The sequence below is a fragment of the Cynocephalus volans genome, chromosome 10, assembly GCF_027409185.1.
Source record: "Cynocephalus volans isolate mCynVol1 chromosome 10, mCynVol1.pri, whole genome shotgun sequence".
Classification (NCBI taxonomy): Eukaryota; Metazoa; Chordata; class Mammalia; order Dermoptera; family Cynocephalidae; genus Cynocephalus; species Cynocephalus volans.
In genome coordinates this window covers 9,435,724-9,454,216 of record NC_084469.1, presented here as the reverse complement: position 1 = coordinate 9,454,216, position 18,493 = coordinate 9,435,724, and the positions used below count along the sequence as shown (strand labels likewise).

Genomic DNA, 18,493 nt, shown 5'->3' with positions numbered 1-18,493 from the left:
GGCCCTGTTATCCTCGAAGTAAACACTTTCACCACAAGTTTTCGTTCAGAAATGCATACCTGAAATAGTGATACAGCATTATCTAATCCAGCAACCATCACAACCTGTGCACAAGGATGGAACTGCACAGACGAGATCCGAGCGCTAGTAGGACGTTCAGCATTAGCATGCTGGCAGTTCTTCATCTATGAAAAAAGAAAGCTGGAATTTTATCAGTTCAGATGGGTTAACATCATTTTCTTTACAGCGTGAAGAAAAAGCATTATAGTTTATAATGCAGAAGAAAGTGCATTGGAATAGTAACTAAAAGAACACCGCTCTGGCACCAACTAGCAAGTCACTTTACTATACAAGAATCCATTTTTACCATCTTTCAAACGAAGGGGTTATTAAATCATTAAGGTCCTTTCCTAAATAAATCTAGAAGTCTAAATTTATTAAGCATTCTTAGGGCACTACTATACATATAGTCATCTACATCCATCTAGGTTAGGAGAGTTTCACTTCTGGAGCAATTTTACTTAAAACGCCTACTTTGGCATCTTTGCATTCATGGCACAAATACAAGAAGCACTATGTAGTAGTGCCCACAGTTCTATGGTTGGCACAGACTGCTTATCTTCTCCTCAGGGTACATGGTACTAGTTTAAATAATGGTGATCTCATGCATTACTTGGACTATTTTTAGTTATTTCTTTTGTTTTACAAAAAAAACAAAAATTCAATGAAAAACAAAGTGAATATTATATGTATGTTTTGTTTATAACCACGGAAGTTAAATTTTTATGGTAAGTGCATTTTCAGTGGAGGTGAATTCACCCTATGAGGAGCTAAATGAATTGCCCTCATAATTTACCATAATAGGTCCCCCTGCCCCATTCAAAACACACACACATCATTGTATAACAGAGAAAAATATCTGTCACAGAGAAACCTGTTAATTTGGCTAATATTTAATTAAAGCATTTTGGTGGGTAGGAACTTGGTTATGACAATGAACAAGCTACACACAGTGATAAGTTAGAAGGTAACTAATGTAGGCTGCTTTAAGGTGCCTACCCTACACCTTACGTGATTAGTCAGAAGGTAACTGATGTAGGCCACTTTCTAAGTTGCCATTTGAGCAGAGAGGTAAGAATGAGCTAGCCATTAGCAGTACTTGAAGAGCAGTCAGACAGAAGGAAGAACAAGCACAAAAGCTCAGAGAACCTTCCAAGAGAGAACCCACATGTTCAAGAAACAGAAAAAGACCTGTGTGGCTCAAATAGGGAATAAGGGTAAAGAGATGTGAGATGAGACTGAGGATGTAGGCTGAAGCCAAATCATGAAGGGCAGTATAAGCTAGCATAAGGTATTCAGAAGTTTTCAAAAAGCAATGAAAAGTGACATAGCCTGATGTTTTATTTTCAAAAGATCCCCCTGGCTACTATATGAAGAATGGTTCAGGAAGAGGTAGGGTGGAAGCAGAGACCAGTCACGAAGCTACTGCAATATAGTATGCCAGGTGAGAGACGACAGTAGGTGTAGTCTAGGCTAGTGCCAACAGAAATGAAGAGAAATTCAAAAGGAGAAATCAAACAGGATTCCTAGAATTACTGGGCACATAGTTTAACACCTCTTAAACATTTCTGCAAAAAGAAAAAACCTAACATAAATATTTACCAAGGCAGAAGGACAGCAAACACATTTAATCCCACAGATAATAGGAATCCACATGTCTATAACTGAGAAGGAGACTGGATTTCAGAGGTAAGTAGCTGGATAGGCCCCAACTTCACTGACTCTCACCTTCAAGATTCCTCTTGGAAGAGAAGTTGATGTGGATATGAAATTGCCAGTCCTTTGCAACAAATCATCTTCATCCTCTTCACTTTCATCTAAGTCAAACAAACCCACAAAGCCAATCTTTAGAATCAATGAGATCAATGAGATGGCCCTCTACCTACCCCAAACTTCTCCATTTCCAACTTCAGCTCCCCTCCTGGCCCCACAATCTTGATCACTTTTTTAAAGTTGCAATTGGTAAAAGCAAAACAACAAAATACATTTAAAGGCAAGGAAAAAGATGACACAGAGCTTAAAATATATAGCTAAAATCAAAGCTGGACTCTGGAATGAAAGACTAGCACATATACAGATGATGACTAAAAGAAGATAAAGTGAAATAAAAGTTTGAATAAAGCCAGCATTTCATTTTAAAAGAGCAATTTGTAATTATGGCAAAATTGGCAATAGGTTGGACAACAAACCTAGCTTAACCACTCACATGAAAAAGAACTTTTAGCTGACCGAAAGATTAGTGTCAACAAACTGTACACCAGCATTTCAACGAGAGCTAACAGGGCTGCTTTTCCCTAGAGATGACTAATGATTCTAGCAGAGAAAGCAGAAGCTGATCTGATTTTTTTAAAAAAACACTCATGGGGCTAAGAAGGCAAAAAACAGCACTAAAATGTCCTCTAAGCTTTTTGAGAGGGGCACCAACCTTGCTACACCTAAATTAAAGGTGAAGTCAAAGAATTATTTAAAAAAAAAAAAAAAAAATCTTCCAAGAACTGAAAGACTGCTATCAATCTTTACAATCCCTCATTGGAATAAGACGCTCTGGGATTGCTAGTTAAGGCCCCCTGCCCAGCCACCTACCCAGAAACAAACACAAACCATCATTCTGTATCTAATTAATCCATATCATTTTTCATATGTAATATCCAGCACTCAGTGAAATATAACCAGGCCAATACTGATGAGATATTTGATAATCTGACTAAAAACCAAAACCAAACCCAAACAGACAATCCCCACCAGGGATCTAGTTAATGAAGATATCAGACACAAACTTTGACACTATGTGATATGTTCAAGAACAATGAGAATTGAGCCAGATCGAGGATATTAAAAAGAATAAAGGTGGGGGGTGGTGGATTCTAGAACTGAAAAGACATAATGTAATTAAAATTAAGCTCCCAATGGCTGTTTCTAACAGTATATCAAAACTAGCTGAAAAGAGAGTTAGAGGTCTGGAAAATGGATCTGAAAAAATATACAAACTAAAGTACAAAAAGAAAAAAGAAAACACAGAAAAGAACACAAGAACATAGAATAAGTTAAAAACACTTAACATACATATAATTGGCATCCAGAAGGAAAGAAAGGAAGACTGGAACAGAAACAGTATTTGAAGAAACAAAAGGTGAGAATTTTCAAAATTTACAAAAGACATCAAGCCAGATTCAAAAGCACCATGAAGCCCAAGCACAATAAAAAGCAAGCTAAACTAATGGGGGGAGGAGAATAAATTAACAAAACAGCAGTAACAACAAAACAATCCATAATATTAACAAATTATTGTTGGTTTTGGGAGATACGTGATGTTAATATTGTGGGTATGTTTAAAAGGGAGTATTTCTTTTTTAAAAAACTCAATGAAGTATTTGCAGATAAAAAAATAACACATTAGATGTAACTATGAAACTGAGTTCTAGTCACCATTCTGCCAATGGTGAATTGTGACAAGTCATTTTCTCTCTCTGAACCTCCATTATCTACAAAATGAAGGTACTAGACTAGGACATCCAGAAGGGTAGCAGACTGGCAAAGTGTTGACTTAATCCATTTCCTCCTTCTCCTGGGCATAAAGCCAAACTATATTTCCTACCATACTGTGCAGTCAGTGTGGCATCATGATTGAGTTCTCGCCAATAAAATATAGACGAAAGTATCATGTACCATTTCCAGGAGAGGACAATAAAAACCTCTTTTTGGGTAAATGTCTCCTCCTCTTTAAGCCAACTGGAGGTCAACATCTTGGGCAATTTTGGAAGACCAGGCTGAAGATGCAGAACCTCCATAAACCTGGGTCTCCAAAGTAGAGCATCACCTCACCACCCCAATTCCACGTGCACGAAAAAAACAGCTTCTATTGGATTAAGTCACTGGCACCTGAGAAGTTTTCTGTTTCAACAGCTAGCCTGACCTTATCTACAATTACACGGATCTAAAATGTTGTGATTTTATAAATGCAGCATCTAAAATGGATAATAAAACCAGACATTTAAAAAAATAAAAAGTATTTAAAACACTGGGTTTTAATGAGCCTCAAAAGAAAACTCAAATAATAACATAACAGGCATAGGTACTTATTTAATAATTTAAACAAAGATGTCAACACTCACCATCTGAAGATGTTTTCTGCTTATCTGTATCTGCCCAGGCAGGTACTCCTCCCATGGCATGCTGGAATCTAAGCAAAAATATTTTTTAAATTTTTATGATAACCACTGTATGCTCATAAAGCTTGATACATTTAAAAAGTGTTGGTTAGGTCACCCTTTAGAGTATGTAAAGAATCTTCCAAAATTACTCTCTTTAAGAACAGAAGTTGCTCTGGCTGGTTAGCTCAGGTGGTTAGAGGACAGTGTTGCAACACCAAGGTCAAGGGTTCAGATCCCCCTACCAGCCAGCAGTCAAAAAGAAAGAAGTTATTATCTTTACTCACACAGAATAGTCCCAACCTGCCTATATTGGAAACTTTCATGAACCTCTGCCCACCTAAACTAGTTGTGGATACAGGAGACCTGGATACATATTTGTCGTTAATTATTTACATCTAGTTACAAGGATGCTTATTTGCTTATATCAACACATCCTAGATGTCAGGACTAAGTAAAGAAATCTCTTTGTGACTATAAACCAATGCCATGGTACAAAGAATACACAACAGAACATGTCCGAAAGAAATGACCAGATTGGTAAGAATAAAGAAATTTCATCATATATCATTTGAATAAAATAGGAGTGTTTCATTCTGGAAAAAGCTTTAAGAGAAACATGACAGTTGTTTTAAAGAACTGGTATCAGGAAGAGGGCAAAGAGTCATTCTGATTTTTTAATGCATAAGTACAGACCAGCCCACCAAACTAAGCCCACTAGTCATAAAACAACTAGAAAACTACACAAAATGTATATGAAACAACTATTTTTAGAAATTGGACAACAGACAGCATAGCACTGTTATTCCGAGAGAAGGCAAATAAACAAGGTGAACCCTACAGCCACCAGGTATTTTCCTCTGGAGACATTTATAAAACCCTGGCACAGAGCTGAGAAAATGATCAGACTTGAAAGAGGCTGACACAATCAGGATTTGAGGGGCAGTATACTGTAGAGGAGGAAGAGAAGGAGATGCATAAATCTGCATAGGACTCTGATGACAATTCTGCTGAATACTAAACCTCAGACTCACTGGATGAGACTCCATGAGTCAGGTAAAGAACTACCAGAGAGCTGTTAAGTTACACAATACTAAAGCTCAGCCTTTCAAGTTCCAACTAATCAGAAGGAAGGTCCTATTGAACACTCAGGGCATTCAGGAGAAATCCCAGAAAGGTCATACCTTAGCAGTGGGGCCAAATCAGGCTAGAGTAACTACTACTCCAGACCTGCTCTAACAAAGCTTAAAAACAAGTCTTGAAAGGATCAAATTATCTTGTAACACCAAGGTCAAGGGTTTGGATCCCTATACCAGCTAGCCACCAAAAAAAAAAAAAAAAAATCAAATTGATCTGCAAGCCCATTAATTGCATGCCCAGACAAAAAGCAAAAAACAAAATCCAGATACTCAACAACATTTACATTGCCTAGAATCCAGTCAAAACTACTAGGAATGAAAAGAAGCAGAAAAACATAGCCATAACCAGAAGAAAAATCAGTCAACAGAAACAGACAGAAATGACAGACTTGACAGAATTAGCATACAGAAACTTTGAAATAGCTAACAAATATATTCAGGTATTTAAAGGAAGTATGGGGCTGGCCAGTTAGCTGAGTTGGTTAGAGTGTGGTGCTGATAAACACTGAGGTCCAAGGTTTGATATCCCCGTACCAGTTAGCCACCTAAAAAAATTTTTTAATAAATAAAATAAAGCAAGTATGAACATAATAAAAAGAGAAATAGAAACTAAACAAAACAAAAAGGTTTCAAGCTGAAAAGATCATCTAAAGCTGAAAAAATACAATGTCTGAATAATAAATTCACTAAATGGGTGAAATGGGTGCAACACATTCAAAAGACTGCATATTGTATGATTTCATTTATATGAAATTCTGCAAAAGGCAAATCTAAAAGGACAGAAAACAGATCAGTGGTTGTCAGGGGCTACAGGGGTTAGAAGTTGAGGAGAGAGGGTTGATTACAAGGGGTATGTTACTTTTGAGGGTGACGGCAATGTTGTATATCTTAATTTCCTATTTTGACTGCGGTGGTGCTTACATGACTGTATTTAACAAAAGTCACAGAATGACACAAAAAAAGAGTGAATTTCACTATGTGTAAATTATACCTCAATAAACCTGCTTTAAAAATATGATGGTAATGCAACAAACCTCTAGGAATATAAAAAAAAGTTATCAGTACAAACAAAAACAAAAATATTTTTAAATATTTTAAAAGATCTGTAAGTATAAATTGGAAGTATCACTATGAAATCATTGTTTTAAAATATATGTTTCCTAGCTCTGTTCAACTTAAAAAGCCTAGAAGTAATAACATCCTCTTAATAACCACACCTAGTATCCTGCTCTTGGATATCATTTCCCACTAAAACAAACAAAAGGTTCCTGGGAAAATATGTTGATGTGGGGCAGAAAAAGGACAAAGTGAGCTTGAGACATCTTTGTGAGGCCAGAAAGCTAGAAAAAACAAACACAGGGGCCAGCTTCAAAGTTGGACAATTTTGCAGGCTAAATCTGGACGATTTTAGTAAAGACTTAAGATTAATTGATTATAACGAACTGAAAAATTACCAACATTAATAAAGCAACTAAGCTTGGGAAAAACAGAAAACTTTCCCAGGACTAAAGTCTCTGTTGAAGATAAAAAATTGTAACAGAGCAAAAATACTGGCTCTAAGGGCAGATGTCCTTAGTGCAGCTAAACCTCATGATGGGAAAGTACGACGATATCTCATTGTTCTTTTTGTAACTACCTATGTTCCTTTTCTCTAACTTTCTTGCCTGGAGAATAAAAACTGGGAGAAAACCTGATTTGGGGTTATTTTCCTAGGAATTCTTTTCTCTTGAAGGTTCTGGAATTAACCCTTTCGGGCCGCTCACTCTCTGGAGAAATGGGCTTTGAGTAATCCTTTGCGTCTCCGTCACCCTGGGAGAGGTGACAAACCCATAAGTCCAAAAGAATTTTGGTTAAATCCGAAAAAAGAAAACTTCCTTAAAAAAAAAAAAAGCCGGGCCGAGCCTGTGGCGCACTCGGTAGAGTGCGGCGCTGGGAGCGCAGCGACGCTCCCGCCGCGGGTTCGGATCCTATATAGGAATGACCGGTGCACTCACTGGCTGAGTGCCTGTCACGAAAAACCAACAACAACAACAAAAAATAAAAAAAAAAATTAAATTAAATTAAATTAAATTAAAAAAAAAAAAAAAGCCCACCAATAAACGTAGAATGAGAAATAAAATAAAAACTACAATGTACAAATAAACTGTACTGTGACCTGCAAAACAGATAAACTGAACAAAACATGATGGGCAACGTAACATACACTAAGCTCAAGTTGTGTAAAACCATCTCATGCAAACCCATATATTCCAAGACCACAGTAGCAATAACTCTGCAGACTTCCAAAGACAACTTTTCCAGCAATTTGCCTTGTTTAAAAATTCTGACCAATCCCTGCCAAAGACCATTAACTATGAACTTCCACCCTGAATTTACCCCTATGACTAACCCCAGCCCCCAAACCTATAAATATCCTTCCCTAATTCCTCTGTAGACACTGAGATTCTGTCAAAATGGTGATGTCATGATGATGCTTTCTATTCTCCAGCGAATTTAATAAAACCAACTTCTTACGATCAACAGGCTTCCACAATCATCTGTGTATGGGGATTTCAACAACAATGGCGGAAACAGAAAAAAAACACCATTTCGCAACCTCTAATGTAATGATTAGTCCAGGCAATGATTATCAATGAATGCTTATTAGGTGAGAGCTTAGGGGAACAGGTTATTCAAACACTGCCTAAGTACCACACATAGATTATTTGCAAAGGGGAGGGTAGAACTTTAAAGCCGAGATATCTGGTGGTCCACAGCCCTAAGTGGTCACACTTTACATCACTAATAGTTGGGAATCCTACACTATGGCTTCCTAGATCTGATGCAATAAGTACACGTCATCTTAACATATTCCCAACAAAAATATTTAATCTGATTATACTCAAGCTTTTAAGTCCATCTGATAGAGTTTGCATGTGTTGTCCCCTCCAAAACTCATGTGGAAATTTGATCCCCAATGTGAGAGTGCTGGAAACTGATTGAGTCATGGGGGCCGATCCCTCATGAATGGATTAATGCTCTCCCTGGGGGATGGGGGATTAATGAGTAAGTTCTTGCTCTATTAGTTCCTGTGAGAGCTGGTTGTTTAAAAAGACCCCAGCACCTCTGCTCTCTCTCTTGCTTCCTCTCACCATGTAATCTGCTTGTACCTGCCGCTTTCTGCCATGAGTAGAAGCAGCCTGAGGCCCATGCCAGATGCAGCTGTCCCAGAATCGTAAGCCAAATAAACCTCTATTCTTTATAAATTACCCAGTCTCAGGTAATTCTGTTATAGCAACACAAACGGACTAATACACCATCTTTACAGGAAATGCAGATGACAGAAGAACAAGTCAAATAACAAAATGAAGAAATAATCAGATTGGGTAGGAGGAAATGGGAAGTAACTGATTAATGGACATAGGGTTTTCTTTTTTTGTTGTTTTGTTTTAAAAAGATGACCGGTAAGGGAATCTCAACCCTTGGCTTGGTGTTGTCAGCACCACGCTCAGCCAGTGAGCGAACTGGCCATCCCTATATAGGATCCGAACCCGTGGCCTTGGTGTTATCAGCACCGCACTCTACCGAGTGAACCACGGGCCGGCCTAGGGTTTTCTTTTTGGGTGATGAAAATGTTTTGGAACTATACTGAAGAGGTGGTTGCACAACATTGTGAATGCACTAAATGTCATTAAATTGTACACTTTACAAACTTTAATTTTGTTATGCAAATTTCACCTCAACAAAGGAAAAGGAATCAAATTTTTCACAATATGGGACATTCTAAAAGACAACAGGCCTGAGCACTTCAAAAAAATCAATGTTATGGGGAAAAAAACTAAAAGATGGGTACACTGATTTAGATTAAGAGAGATTCAAGAGACAAAATCCAAATATAATGTATGAACCTTACAACTATTAGAGAAATTAATATGGACTGGCCATTAACTATTAATTTTCTTAGGTGTGCTAATGGTATTATGATTATAAAGAAAAACGTCCTTAATCTTAGGCAATGCACATACAAGAATTTAGGAGTAAAGTATCACGTTATCTGTACCTTACTCTCAAATAGACAGGGGAAAAACAAACACAACCCCAAATACATATAACAAATATGGCAAAATGTTAAAAAACCACTGAACCCAGGTGGCAAGTATTTAAGTTTTTGAAAATGTTCATATTATAAAATTATGGAAAAGAGATGGTTTACCACACATAAATGAACAAGAAAGCAAGTGGTATTACCACTGATTATATCTGGGTGGTGGAACTATAAATTTTTTCCAAATTTTCTTTGCACCTGTTTTATTTCCCCTCCAATACTGAAATGTACTCATACTCCAACAGCAATGCTCTTATAGTTTCAAAATGAAAATGTGACTACCTAAGAAACTGTTACAACTAAAAACTGAGCAAAACCAAAACAAACTGTTATTTATACCTCTTAATACATTACATGAAAAAGGACACTTACTCTTCTTTAAGCCTCTTTTGAAGCTTGTCTTTTGAAAGTTTACTTTCACCAGCATTTCTTATCATATCTTTCCGAAACCGATTGTTCATCATGTCAACCCTATAAAAAATAGAATAGCATATTTTAAATGACTTTTAAGAATCAACATAAATAGCTGCTTCCTTTAGTATTTTGAGGAAACATTTAATGAAACAACGTAAGTGAAGATTTGTAAGATGTGGAACATCTCATACACATATTACCCATTCTTCCTAAAACAAAAAGGAGTCTCTGATATTTCACACCATCTAGTTTACCCTTTGGAGAGCTAGTATTTCAGAAAATTCATCATGATATTTCTAGACACAGCTTATGCCACTCTCCAAAATAAATCCCAGGTAAATCAAAGCATTAAATATATAAAAAGCAAACCTAAAAATACTATGAAGGAAAAAATAGGCTAATATTTCTCTCTCTCTCTCTGATATAGAAGCTTTTTTAAAACAACAGTAAAAATAATGAAGTAAAAGATTCAGATTTTACTATATAAAAATTTAAAACTTCTGTGCACAGAAAGCTGGGGGGAAACCTGCAATAAATCTGACATATAAAGGTTTAAAGTTATCAATATGTAAGGAATTGATAAACTAGTTTGAAGGTTAATTCTAGACGTCAACTTGGTTAGATGAAGGAATGCTGAGAAATCTAGTAAAGCTATCTTCTTAGGTGTGTCCATGAGGGTGTTTCCAGCAGAGATTAATATGAGAGTCTGAGTGGCCTGGGTGGGAAAGACCCACCCTCAATGTGGGTGGGAACCATCCAATCTGCTGGGGGTCTGGAGAAAACAAAAGACAGAGGAAAGAGGTGAAGCCCTTTCTCTCTCAATCCGCTGGAGCTGGGACACACTCTTCTCTCCTGACCGTGGACATCTGAGCTTGAGACTCTTCAGCTTTTGGGTTCCAGAACTTACACCAAGGACACCATCAGCTTCCCTCGTTTTGAGGCCTTTGGACTTAGACTGAGCCATGGGACTTTTCTTCATAGTCATGTGAGCTAATTCCCCTAATAAATCCCTCTCATATAATTATAACATATCCTATTGATTCTCTCTGGAAAACCCTGACTAATACAACTAGGATTGCTAAAAGTCTCCAACAGACAAATAAGCAAAGACATAATAGAGAAAACTTACAAGAAATGTCAGAGACTAACAACAAAAATGTTTTCTCAACACAATTTAAGCAGAAATATATCCTCACCATCAAACTGACAAAGGCTGGGGGGAAAAAAATCATTGCTTCTAAGAATGGATTGAAATGGACACCTTTTAATGGGAAAATAAATTGGTAGAACCTCAGGGTATACAGCCTGGCAGTATTTACCAAGAGCCTTAAAAAATCTGTGTTCTTTAATCAAGTAATTCTACCTCAAACAATCTTAAAATAATTAGAAAAGCAAAAAAAAAAAAAAAGATTTATTTATAAAAATGTTTAACTCAGCATTAATTTATTTAAGGGAAAAATAAAATCTATCCAACAATAGCTATGTAAATTACGGTTAACTCATACAATCGGATACAACACATTTTAAAATGTTTACAAAGGTTTTTTTTAAAGTGGGGTAAAACAACTGAATAAAACTTTAGGCAGAAAAAGTAACAATGTTAAGTACACAGCATGTTCTCATCTGTGAAAGTACAAACTGTGTACTAGCTTTTTTTAGCCTTTACTCAGTTTCAGGCACTGTGCTAAAATTTCCACATGCACTATTCCATTCAATCCCAAAAGCCTTTCGATATAGCTACTATTATTATGTCCATCTTACAAACAAAAAAAGTTAAGTTCCAAACCTGCCCATGGTCAATTAGTAACTGATCAAATTAGGAGGCACGCTCCGGGCTATTCCACATAACTAAGAAGAGAGGGGACAGGGACAAAGTGTAGCAACATGTTAACAGTGGTTCCCCTTCAGGGGTGGGATTATGAACCACCTTTTCTGTCCTACACCTTGAAATATTTTTCAAATCCTCTCATAATCACATATTTATAAAGAGAATGATTTTAAAACCTGAAAAATAAGGTATCCCTAAGGTATCCTAAGGGATTGTAAAAAAAGTTAGGCACTTACATTTCCTCATCTTCATCTTCTTCATCCACCCAAACTGGTTTCTTTTGAGGTGGAAAATTATCTTTTGCTTCTTTCTCCACTTCTGAGTCACCTGAGTCTTCATTTACCTGAACCTATAAAAGACAAAACACCCTCAAGCATGGAATTTTTCCTATCCCACCATAGCAGACACACACATCTTGTAGTTAAATGACTTACAGAATGCTGTGTTTTTACGGCTCTCTGACAAAACAATGGGATGGAATGCTACCACAGTAAATGCTGGAGAAAGCAGCAGAAAATGAAGAGACCAGTGAATGGCACTGCAGGCTGCACAGGTGAGGCAAGATGGAACAGTCAAGGAGAGAAATTTAACATGTTGAAAAGAAAAGACCAAGCAAGACAAGAACAAAAGGTAAGTTGACAGGTGTAGAAAGGAGCAGAAGAAATGACAGAACTACAGAAACTACAGGAAGAGAGGCAGACTAGAGTCAAAGACAGAGTAATTAAACATCCTAATTTCTATCTCATATTCTTCGATATAGCTCTTCTCTGTTTTTCTTAACCGTTCTTAAGAAACTATACCATATTACCAAATCTAGAAATAAATCATAGAAGAGCTCTTAAAGTAAGCTTGAGCTTTCCCAAAACCACATGATAGAAATGTCCAAGTGATTTCTACTTGCTCCATTACCGGCTTAAGATCCCCAGCAAATCCCACCTCAGTAGACTATTCCTTTTCCTGGCTACAAAACTGTCACATCGTTCAGCATTTTTCCAGTAGTAGTTCTATCTCCCGACTATACTGCTGCAGCTTCCCCCATAAACACCCAAGGGAGGTTCTGGCAATCAGTTATGCTCGCTAGGTCAGCATTCATTGACCAAACATCGACTGAATAATTGTCAGTAAGGCGTTCCTTGGTCACCCTACCTAAAATTTCATAGGCCTCCTCTACACACACTTATCTCCCTTTCCTGATTTTTTTTTTCTCTTCAGCAGTTGTGTCTAACATACTTGAATTTTATTCATTTATCTCCTTTGTCTTCTTTCTCTGCCACTAGCACATAAGCTCCATGGAGGCAGGGATTTTTGTTAGTTTTGCCCATTACTGTGTCTCTACCGGTGCCTAGAACAATGCCTGGGATTCCCTATCTTGAAAGAAAAGCCAAATATAGATAAGCGAATGATAAAATGTTTGAAAAAATTATAAACAATTACACAGTTTGCCTATTGCCAAGAAGAATACCTGGCACCCAACAGGCTCGCAGATACAGTATTTGTTAAACAGACGAATACAAAACCATTCTCAAAAGTTGGTGTGTGTCATAATCACGTGGGGGACACAACTAAAACGGGTATTCCTAGGCCCGTGCCCACGAATTGATTCCATCAATAACATGGAATTCCTGAATCTGACAAGGCGTTCAGGCAGGTGATCAAACGACTACGCTGACTTTGGGGCGAGGATCGTGGAGCCGAGCCGCGAAAGATGCCCACGACTACAGCTCGAAAGAGAAATGGACTCCAGGCGCAGCGGCTCCTCCCGGGGTGGAGTAAGGCACGGTCTCCGCCCTCTGGAGATTTTCGGTCTAACGCCGGTAGGCGGGGGACGCGCCGCGGCGCCCCTCGGCGCCCGCGTTCTCCGGCTCCCTCCCACCTGAGCACTCCCCGCAGCCGCAGGTCGCGCAGACTCCGCCCCCGGAGCCTCACCGCCCACCCCGCGCCCCGCCCGAGCGCGCCCAGCCCGCGCGCCGCGGCCTCGCTCACCCGCTGGCCCTGCAGCCGCCGCAGCAGCGCGTCCTCGTCGTCCTCGACATCGCCGAAGACCAGCTCCTCCAGGCACCGCTCCACGGCCGGTTTGTCCTCCTCCAGCGTCAGGCGGTGCTGCTGCCGGAGCCGTCTCTCCTCCGCCGCCGCCGCGACTGCGATCGCAGCGGCCGCTGCGCTCGGCCGGGGCGGCGGTTTCCGCTGGGATGAAGGGGCAGCCTTTCGGGGCGGCCTGCCCGGTCCCGCTCCGGCTCTCCGATCCGGCCTTCTTCGGGGCTTCCGGTCCGGCCTCGCCCCGGTTCTCCGGTCCAGTTTCAATCGGCTCCTCCGATCCGGCGGCATCGTTGGGTTTGGGAAGAAACGCAGGCGCTCACGTGGAATCTCACTGCGCATGCGCCCGGGCGCTTCGTTTTCCGCCGCCGCCGAGGCCCGGAGGGGCCCGGAGGAGCCTGCGCAGCCTCTCGCCACGTGACCAACACTCCCTCCCTACGTAACTCCCACTCCCCTCCCCGGCTCCTCCCCGTGTGGGCGTTCCTCCGGGAGAACCAATCTTCCGGGTGTAGGGGGAAGCGGTGTGACTGGAGTGGAAAATTTCTCCAACACGACTTCGTAGCTACAACATATTGAAAGGAGTGCAAGAAAGCCGGAGTATAAACTGGGATGACTGACTGGAACTTCTGCTCTTCCTCCTGATTTTAACCACTCAACTTCACACAAGCCCCAGTTACCTTTGCCACCCTTCGTCTTGGTACGGCCCTTAGCGTACGGAGCCTGCGGAGGGTCCCACGCTGGAAGAGAGAGAGGAGGGTATGTAGGGAAGTGGGCCAATCGGGGCGCGGGTCACGGCGCAGGCGCGCTGGGGAGGGAGGGCTATGCTAATGTTGTTGATATCCTGGGGCCACCCGAGTTAAAGGGGGGAAATCCGGGGGCTGCCGCAGCCGCCGCGGGTCTGGGCCCAGCCGTGGCCCCCCTGTAGTCGCCGCAGTCCCGGGGAGAGGCGCCTGCCCCCAGCTCGGGGAGGGGGCGCCGCGGGCTCGGGGAGCACGGACAACCCCTACCCATGAGGCCCTGATGGAAAACACAAAGGATCTGGTGAGAGCCGAGCGCGGCAGCCGCTTTGTGTGCCAGGTGGGGGGGGACGCCTGCAGCTCCCCGACCCAAGGAACCCTGCAGCTCCCTGACCCCCACTCGCAGGCCTGCTTCTCTATCCCACGCCCCCTCAACCTCCGGATCCCCCCTCCCCCTACCGGCCGTTAAACGATTCAGGGGTTCCCCTCCCCCTACTCCCTCAGCCCTGGGCTCGTTGGGGTTCTTATCTCCACTTTCTGGAAGAAAATTTGTAAAAGAAAGTTTTTCTCTGCGTCCCGCCCTCCCGCCCCTCGTTCTGGCTTAGGGGAAAAGGCTGGATCTGAGACTTTTCCTTTTTTAGCCTCCCAGGGTGGGAGAGTGAAGTCCTCACTTCCCTCCGCGGGAGATCCCGCACAGTTTGGGGGCTTTGCAGGGAAAGGTGCCTATCTGTCTTGGGGCCAGTGCCGCGAGGCATTTTGCACGTGGAGGTGGAAATATTGAAAGGGGGCGGGGTGGGCACGTGTGGGAGGGAGCGGTGGGAGTGGTATTTGGGAAGCTGCTGCCAAGGCCGCTTATTTAAAAGGGTTCCAAGTCGGTGGGCTTCTATGACCACTGTCTTCTCTTTTGTGAAATAAGAATCCTAATGTTTCAGAGTCGGAAGAGACATTAGAGGTCACCCAAAGCAGCCGTCCCCTCTGCAGCCTCTCTGACAAGTGGTAGGTAGTCTGGCCTCCGTTTAAACACCCTGCAAGCACTGAGCGCTCACTACAGGCCAGGAAAGCCCGTTCCGTTTTTCAGTAGTTCTCGTTGTTTGTCTACCCTTCTTGGATCCTTCTGTCTCATTCATGTCCTGGTTAAGTTGCTCCTTTTTTTACTTCTCAAATTTTCTCTCACATCCTCCTCAACCACCCACCGCTCATTGGCCTATATTTTGTGTGCCAGGAAAGAACAGCAGGGAAGTGGAGGAAGAGGAAGGTTTGAGAGAGAGGGTCAGCTGAAAACTTTTGCAGGGTCAGTTTCAATTATGTCTGAAGATTATTGATATTTTTCTACAGCAAATTAGGGAATTATATCTATGGATTTCGTGGCTGTTTTCTCTCACTAGTAAATGTTTTTGAAGTTAGAAATTTTAGCATCATCTCCATAGTTTTTCTGTCACAAGTACTTTTGCTTGTTGCCTAAATCACTTTCCCTAAGAGTACCTCAAATTGCCTCCTCCTGGGGATGGTACTGAAACTGTTAGAAGCATTGACTGGTAGTGGGATTATCAGAAGAACTTCTTCCACCCCACCCTTTTGACCTGTGTTCCTTGCAGGCTGGTCTTCCCTTCAAGGGGGCCCTTCCTCCCCATGCTTTTATTTATTTGTTTATTTATTTTTAACAATTTTGTCTTTTATGAGGTTTGAAATTTATGCAACACTTTAATATTTGCTTAGAGTGTGCAGTATTTTTAATGCTCCTTACCTTAGTATGTGTTAGTATTTATCACTTGGTAGTTGAGATAGTTCGGTTTAACTGTTGTCACTTGTTTTTCTAATGTTCTCCTTCATTTGGTGAGCTATGGTCCCTCCAAAAGTAGTTGCCTTGGCATAAGAATATTGGGAGCACATGTTTTCCTCTTCCTAATACAGTGAAGTGGGAGTCAATATGTAACAGATATAATGTAGAAGTGGTGAATCTTGTCTGAAAGTCAGCAAATAAATTTCACCTTAAGCTTCCAGTCCCCTGTTTAAAATGTTAGAGCACAGACATTTTTTTTCCTCTCTCCCTCTTATGATTTGAAGTTTGTTGGTTTGCTCATGTGTGCTTAGATTGTTTTATTTTTCCATTTGTTTAGCTCAACACCAAAGAGTGTTTAGAAAGAAAATAGCTCTTTTTTTGCACCACCTCCTTCTCTGAATAATGAGTAGCTTCTATTTATATAGAACCCCATACTCAAGGCTTGTGGGTGCCTTGCAAATTATGGCAAAATCTGTCTTAAATAAGTATCTGTTCGTAGTGTCTTCTACTGGGCCATGTTTTTCAACCATCCAGTTTTTAACTTAATATAAACTTTGACATATTATTTTTCCTCTAAATTTAGTCACTAGAATTTAACATGGAATTGAATACTAGGTCACGAAAAAAAATTGCTAGAGCTGTATAATTGTGTTTTTAAAGTTTTAATTAATATGGAATTCCAAGTTGTTTTCCTGCTTACTTTAAACATGAACTGTCATGACTTAAGTTGGCTGACTTTGGAGACATTTACATTCTAAACATAATAGACACGAACAACTGGTTTTATTTTTAAAGAAGACACTGCTACATTTTTTATGTCTAGTTATATATTGACCTTATTATCTAACCCTTCCTTCGTGTTCAGATGATTTTTCTAATCATTCAATTATGTGGGAAATTAAAATAGTTTATTTTAAATTGTTTTAAAATTTAACATAATGGTCAAAAGAAGGTAAAACTATAGCTTAGAAGTGAAAACAGCATATTAATGTTATAAATACTAAACCACTTAATTCCTAAAAGCCAGGAGTACTCAGTGGTGTAAGTGGCCACATTCTAAAATTAGGCAAGTCACTATTCTTTGAGTTGCTTGTTTCTCAATTTTTCATTTGTAAAATTTTTGCTAAATAATCAGGTAAAGAACCCTTGTAACACCAAGGTCAAGGGTTTGGATCCTCATACTGGCCAGCTGCCAAAAAAACAAATTTTTTGGCTAAATAAGATTTAACTGTTCACACTTAGAATTTCAAGATAAGCCAGTTAATGTATCATTAATCTCAGGATTTCAAATAGAGAAAAACATGAGGACAGTAGAAGAGAAAGGACTTGAAATAGTTAAAACAAGCTAACACCAGGGTATTCTTAACTATCCAAGACAACTTTAGTTTATACGAAGATTGCACATTGATTTAGATTTAATTACTTTTTAAACTGATTTTTTTAAACTTTTTTTTATTGAAACACAATTGAACATAACTGGCGGGTACAGCGTTGCATGTCAGTACCTGTGTGCAGTATGTGATGCTCAAATCAGGATAATGAGTACATTCAACATTTACAAAGTAATCATTTTTTGTGGCCCCTTACCAGTTTCTCACTAACCTACCTCTTTCTGATTTCCCACCTCTGGTGGCCTCAGTTCTGTTCTCTCCTTTTGAAAGTTCAACAAATTATTGTGCTTTTTGTACTTTCTTTCTTTTTTTATTTTTAATTTTTTTTAGCTCCTCACTTATGAGTGAAGACATATGGTATTTCTCTTTCTGTGTCTGGCTTATTTCACTTAATTTTCTCTAAGTTCATCCATGTTGCTGCAAATGGCAAAATTTCATTCTTTTTTATGGCAGAGTAGCAGATTTAAATTTCATTATGACTTGTTGATAAAAAAAATTTTTTTTTTAAGATTTTTTTCTCCCACACATTTAGAATTTCTCCTCTTGCTTTGTGGGAACCCCCAAGAACAGATATAAAGAAAATAATTCCCATTTAAATAAACCCTGAATATGTGGTAGGATGAAGTGATAAATTAAGAGGGGCACTGATGGATGAGGTTAAAGTTGCACTTCTGTCACTAACTAGCTCCACGGCACATTTTGGACAAGATCTGTGCCTCAGTTTTCTCATCACAGTCGATGGGTTGGTCTAGAATCAACATTGTCCAATAGACCTATCTGCAGTGATGGAAATGTTTTGTATCTGTCCTGTCCAGTATGTTAGCCACTAGCCACATGTGGCTATTTGAGCACTTGAAATTTAGCTATTGGGACTGAAG

General features: G+C 40.0%; 2 protein-coding genes across 4 annotated transcripts in view; one reads left to right on the top strand and one right to left on the bottom strand.

Moving 5' to 3' along the window:
• Positions 1-14,110, bottom strand: part of UTP18 (UTP18 small subunit processome component) — a 34,764-nt gene extending 20,654 nt beyond the window's left edge. Inside the window, exons 1-6 of the mRNA XM_063112105.1 lie at positions 13,657-14,110; positions 11,910-12,022; positions 9,804-9,902; positions 4,173-4,240; positions 1,789-1,877; positions 60-185 (exon numbers count right to left, since the gene is read on the bottom strand). Of these exons, the coding sequence (XP_062968175.1) occupies positions 60-185; positions 1,789-1,877; positions 4,173-4,240; positions 9,804-9,902; positions 11,910-12,022; positions 13,657-14,049 (888 nt within the window). The 5' untranslated portion in view covers positions 14,050-14,110. The remainder of the gene's footprint in view (positions 1-59; positions 186-1,788; positions 1,878-4,172; positions 4,241-9,803; positions 9,903-11,909; positions 12,023-13,656) is intronic.
• The window catches only part of MBTD1 (mbt domain containing 1), a 63,308-nt gene continuing 58,484 nt past the window's right edge, over positions 13,670-18,493 (top strand). For 2 of the 3 annotated variants that reach the window (XM_063112103.1, XM_063112102.1), the window contains exon 1: positions 14,526-14,748. In XM_063112103.1, coding sequence (XP_062968173.1) covers positions 14,728-14,748 — 21 coding nt within the window. In that variant the 5' untranslated portion in view covers positions 14,526-14,727. Of the gene's footprint in view, positions 14,464-14,525; positions 14,749-18,493 lie in introns of those variants that run through there. The other variant, XM_063112104.1, reaches the window with a different exon arrangement.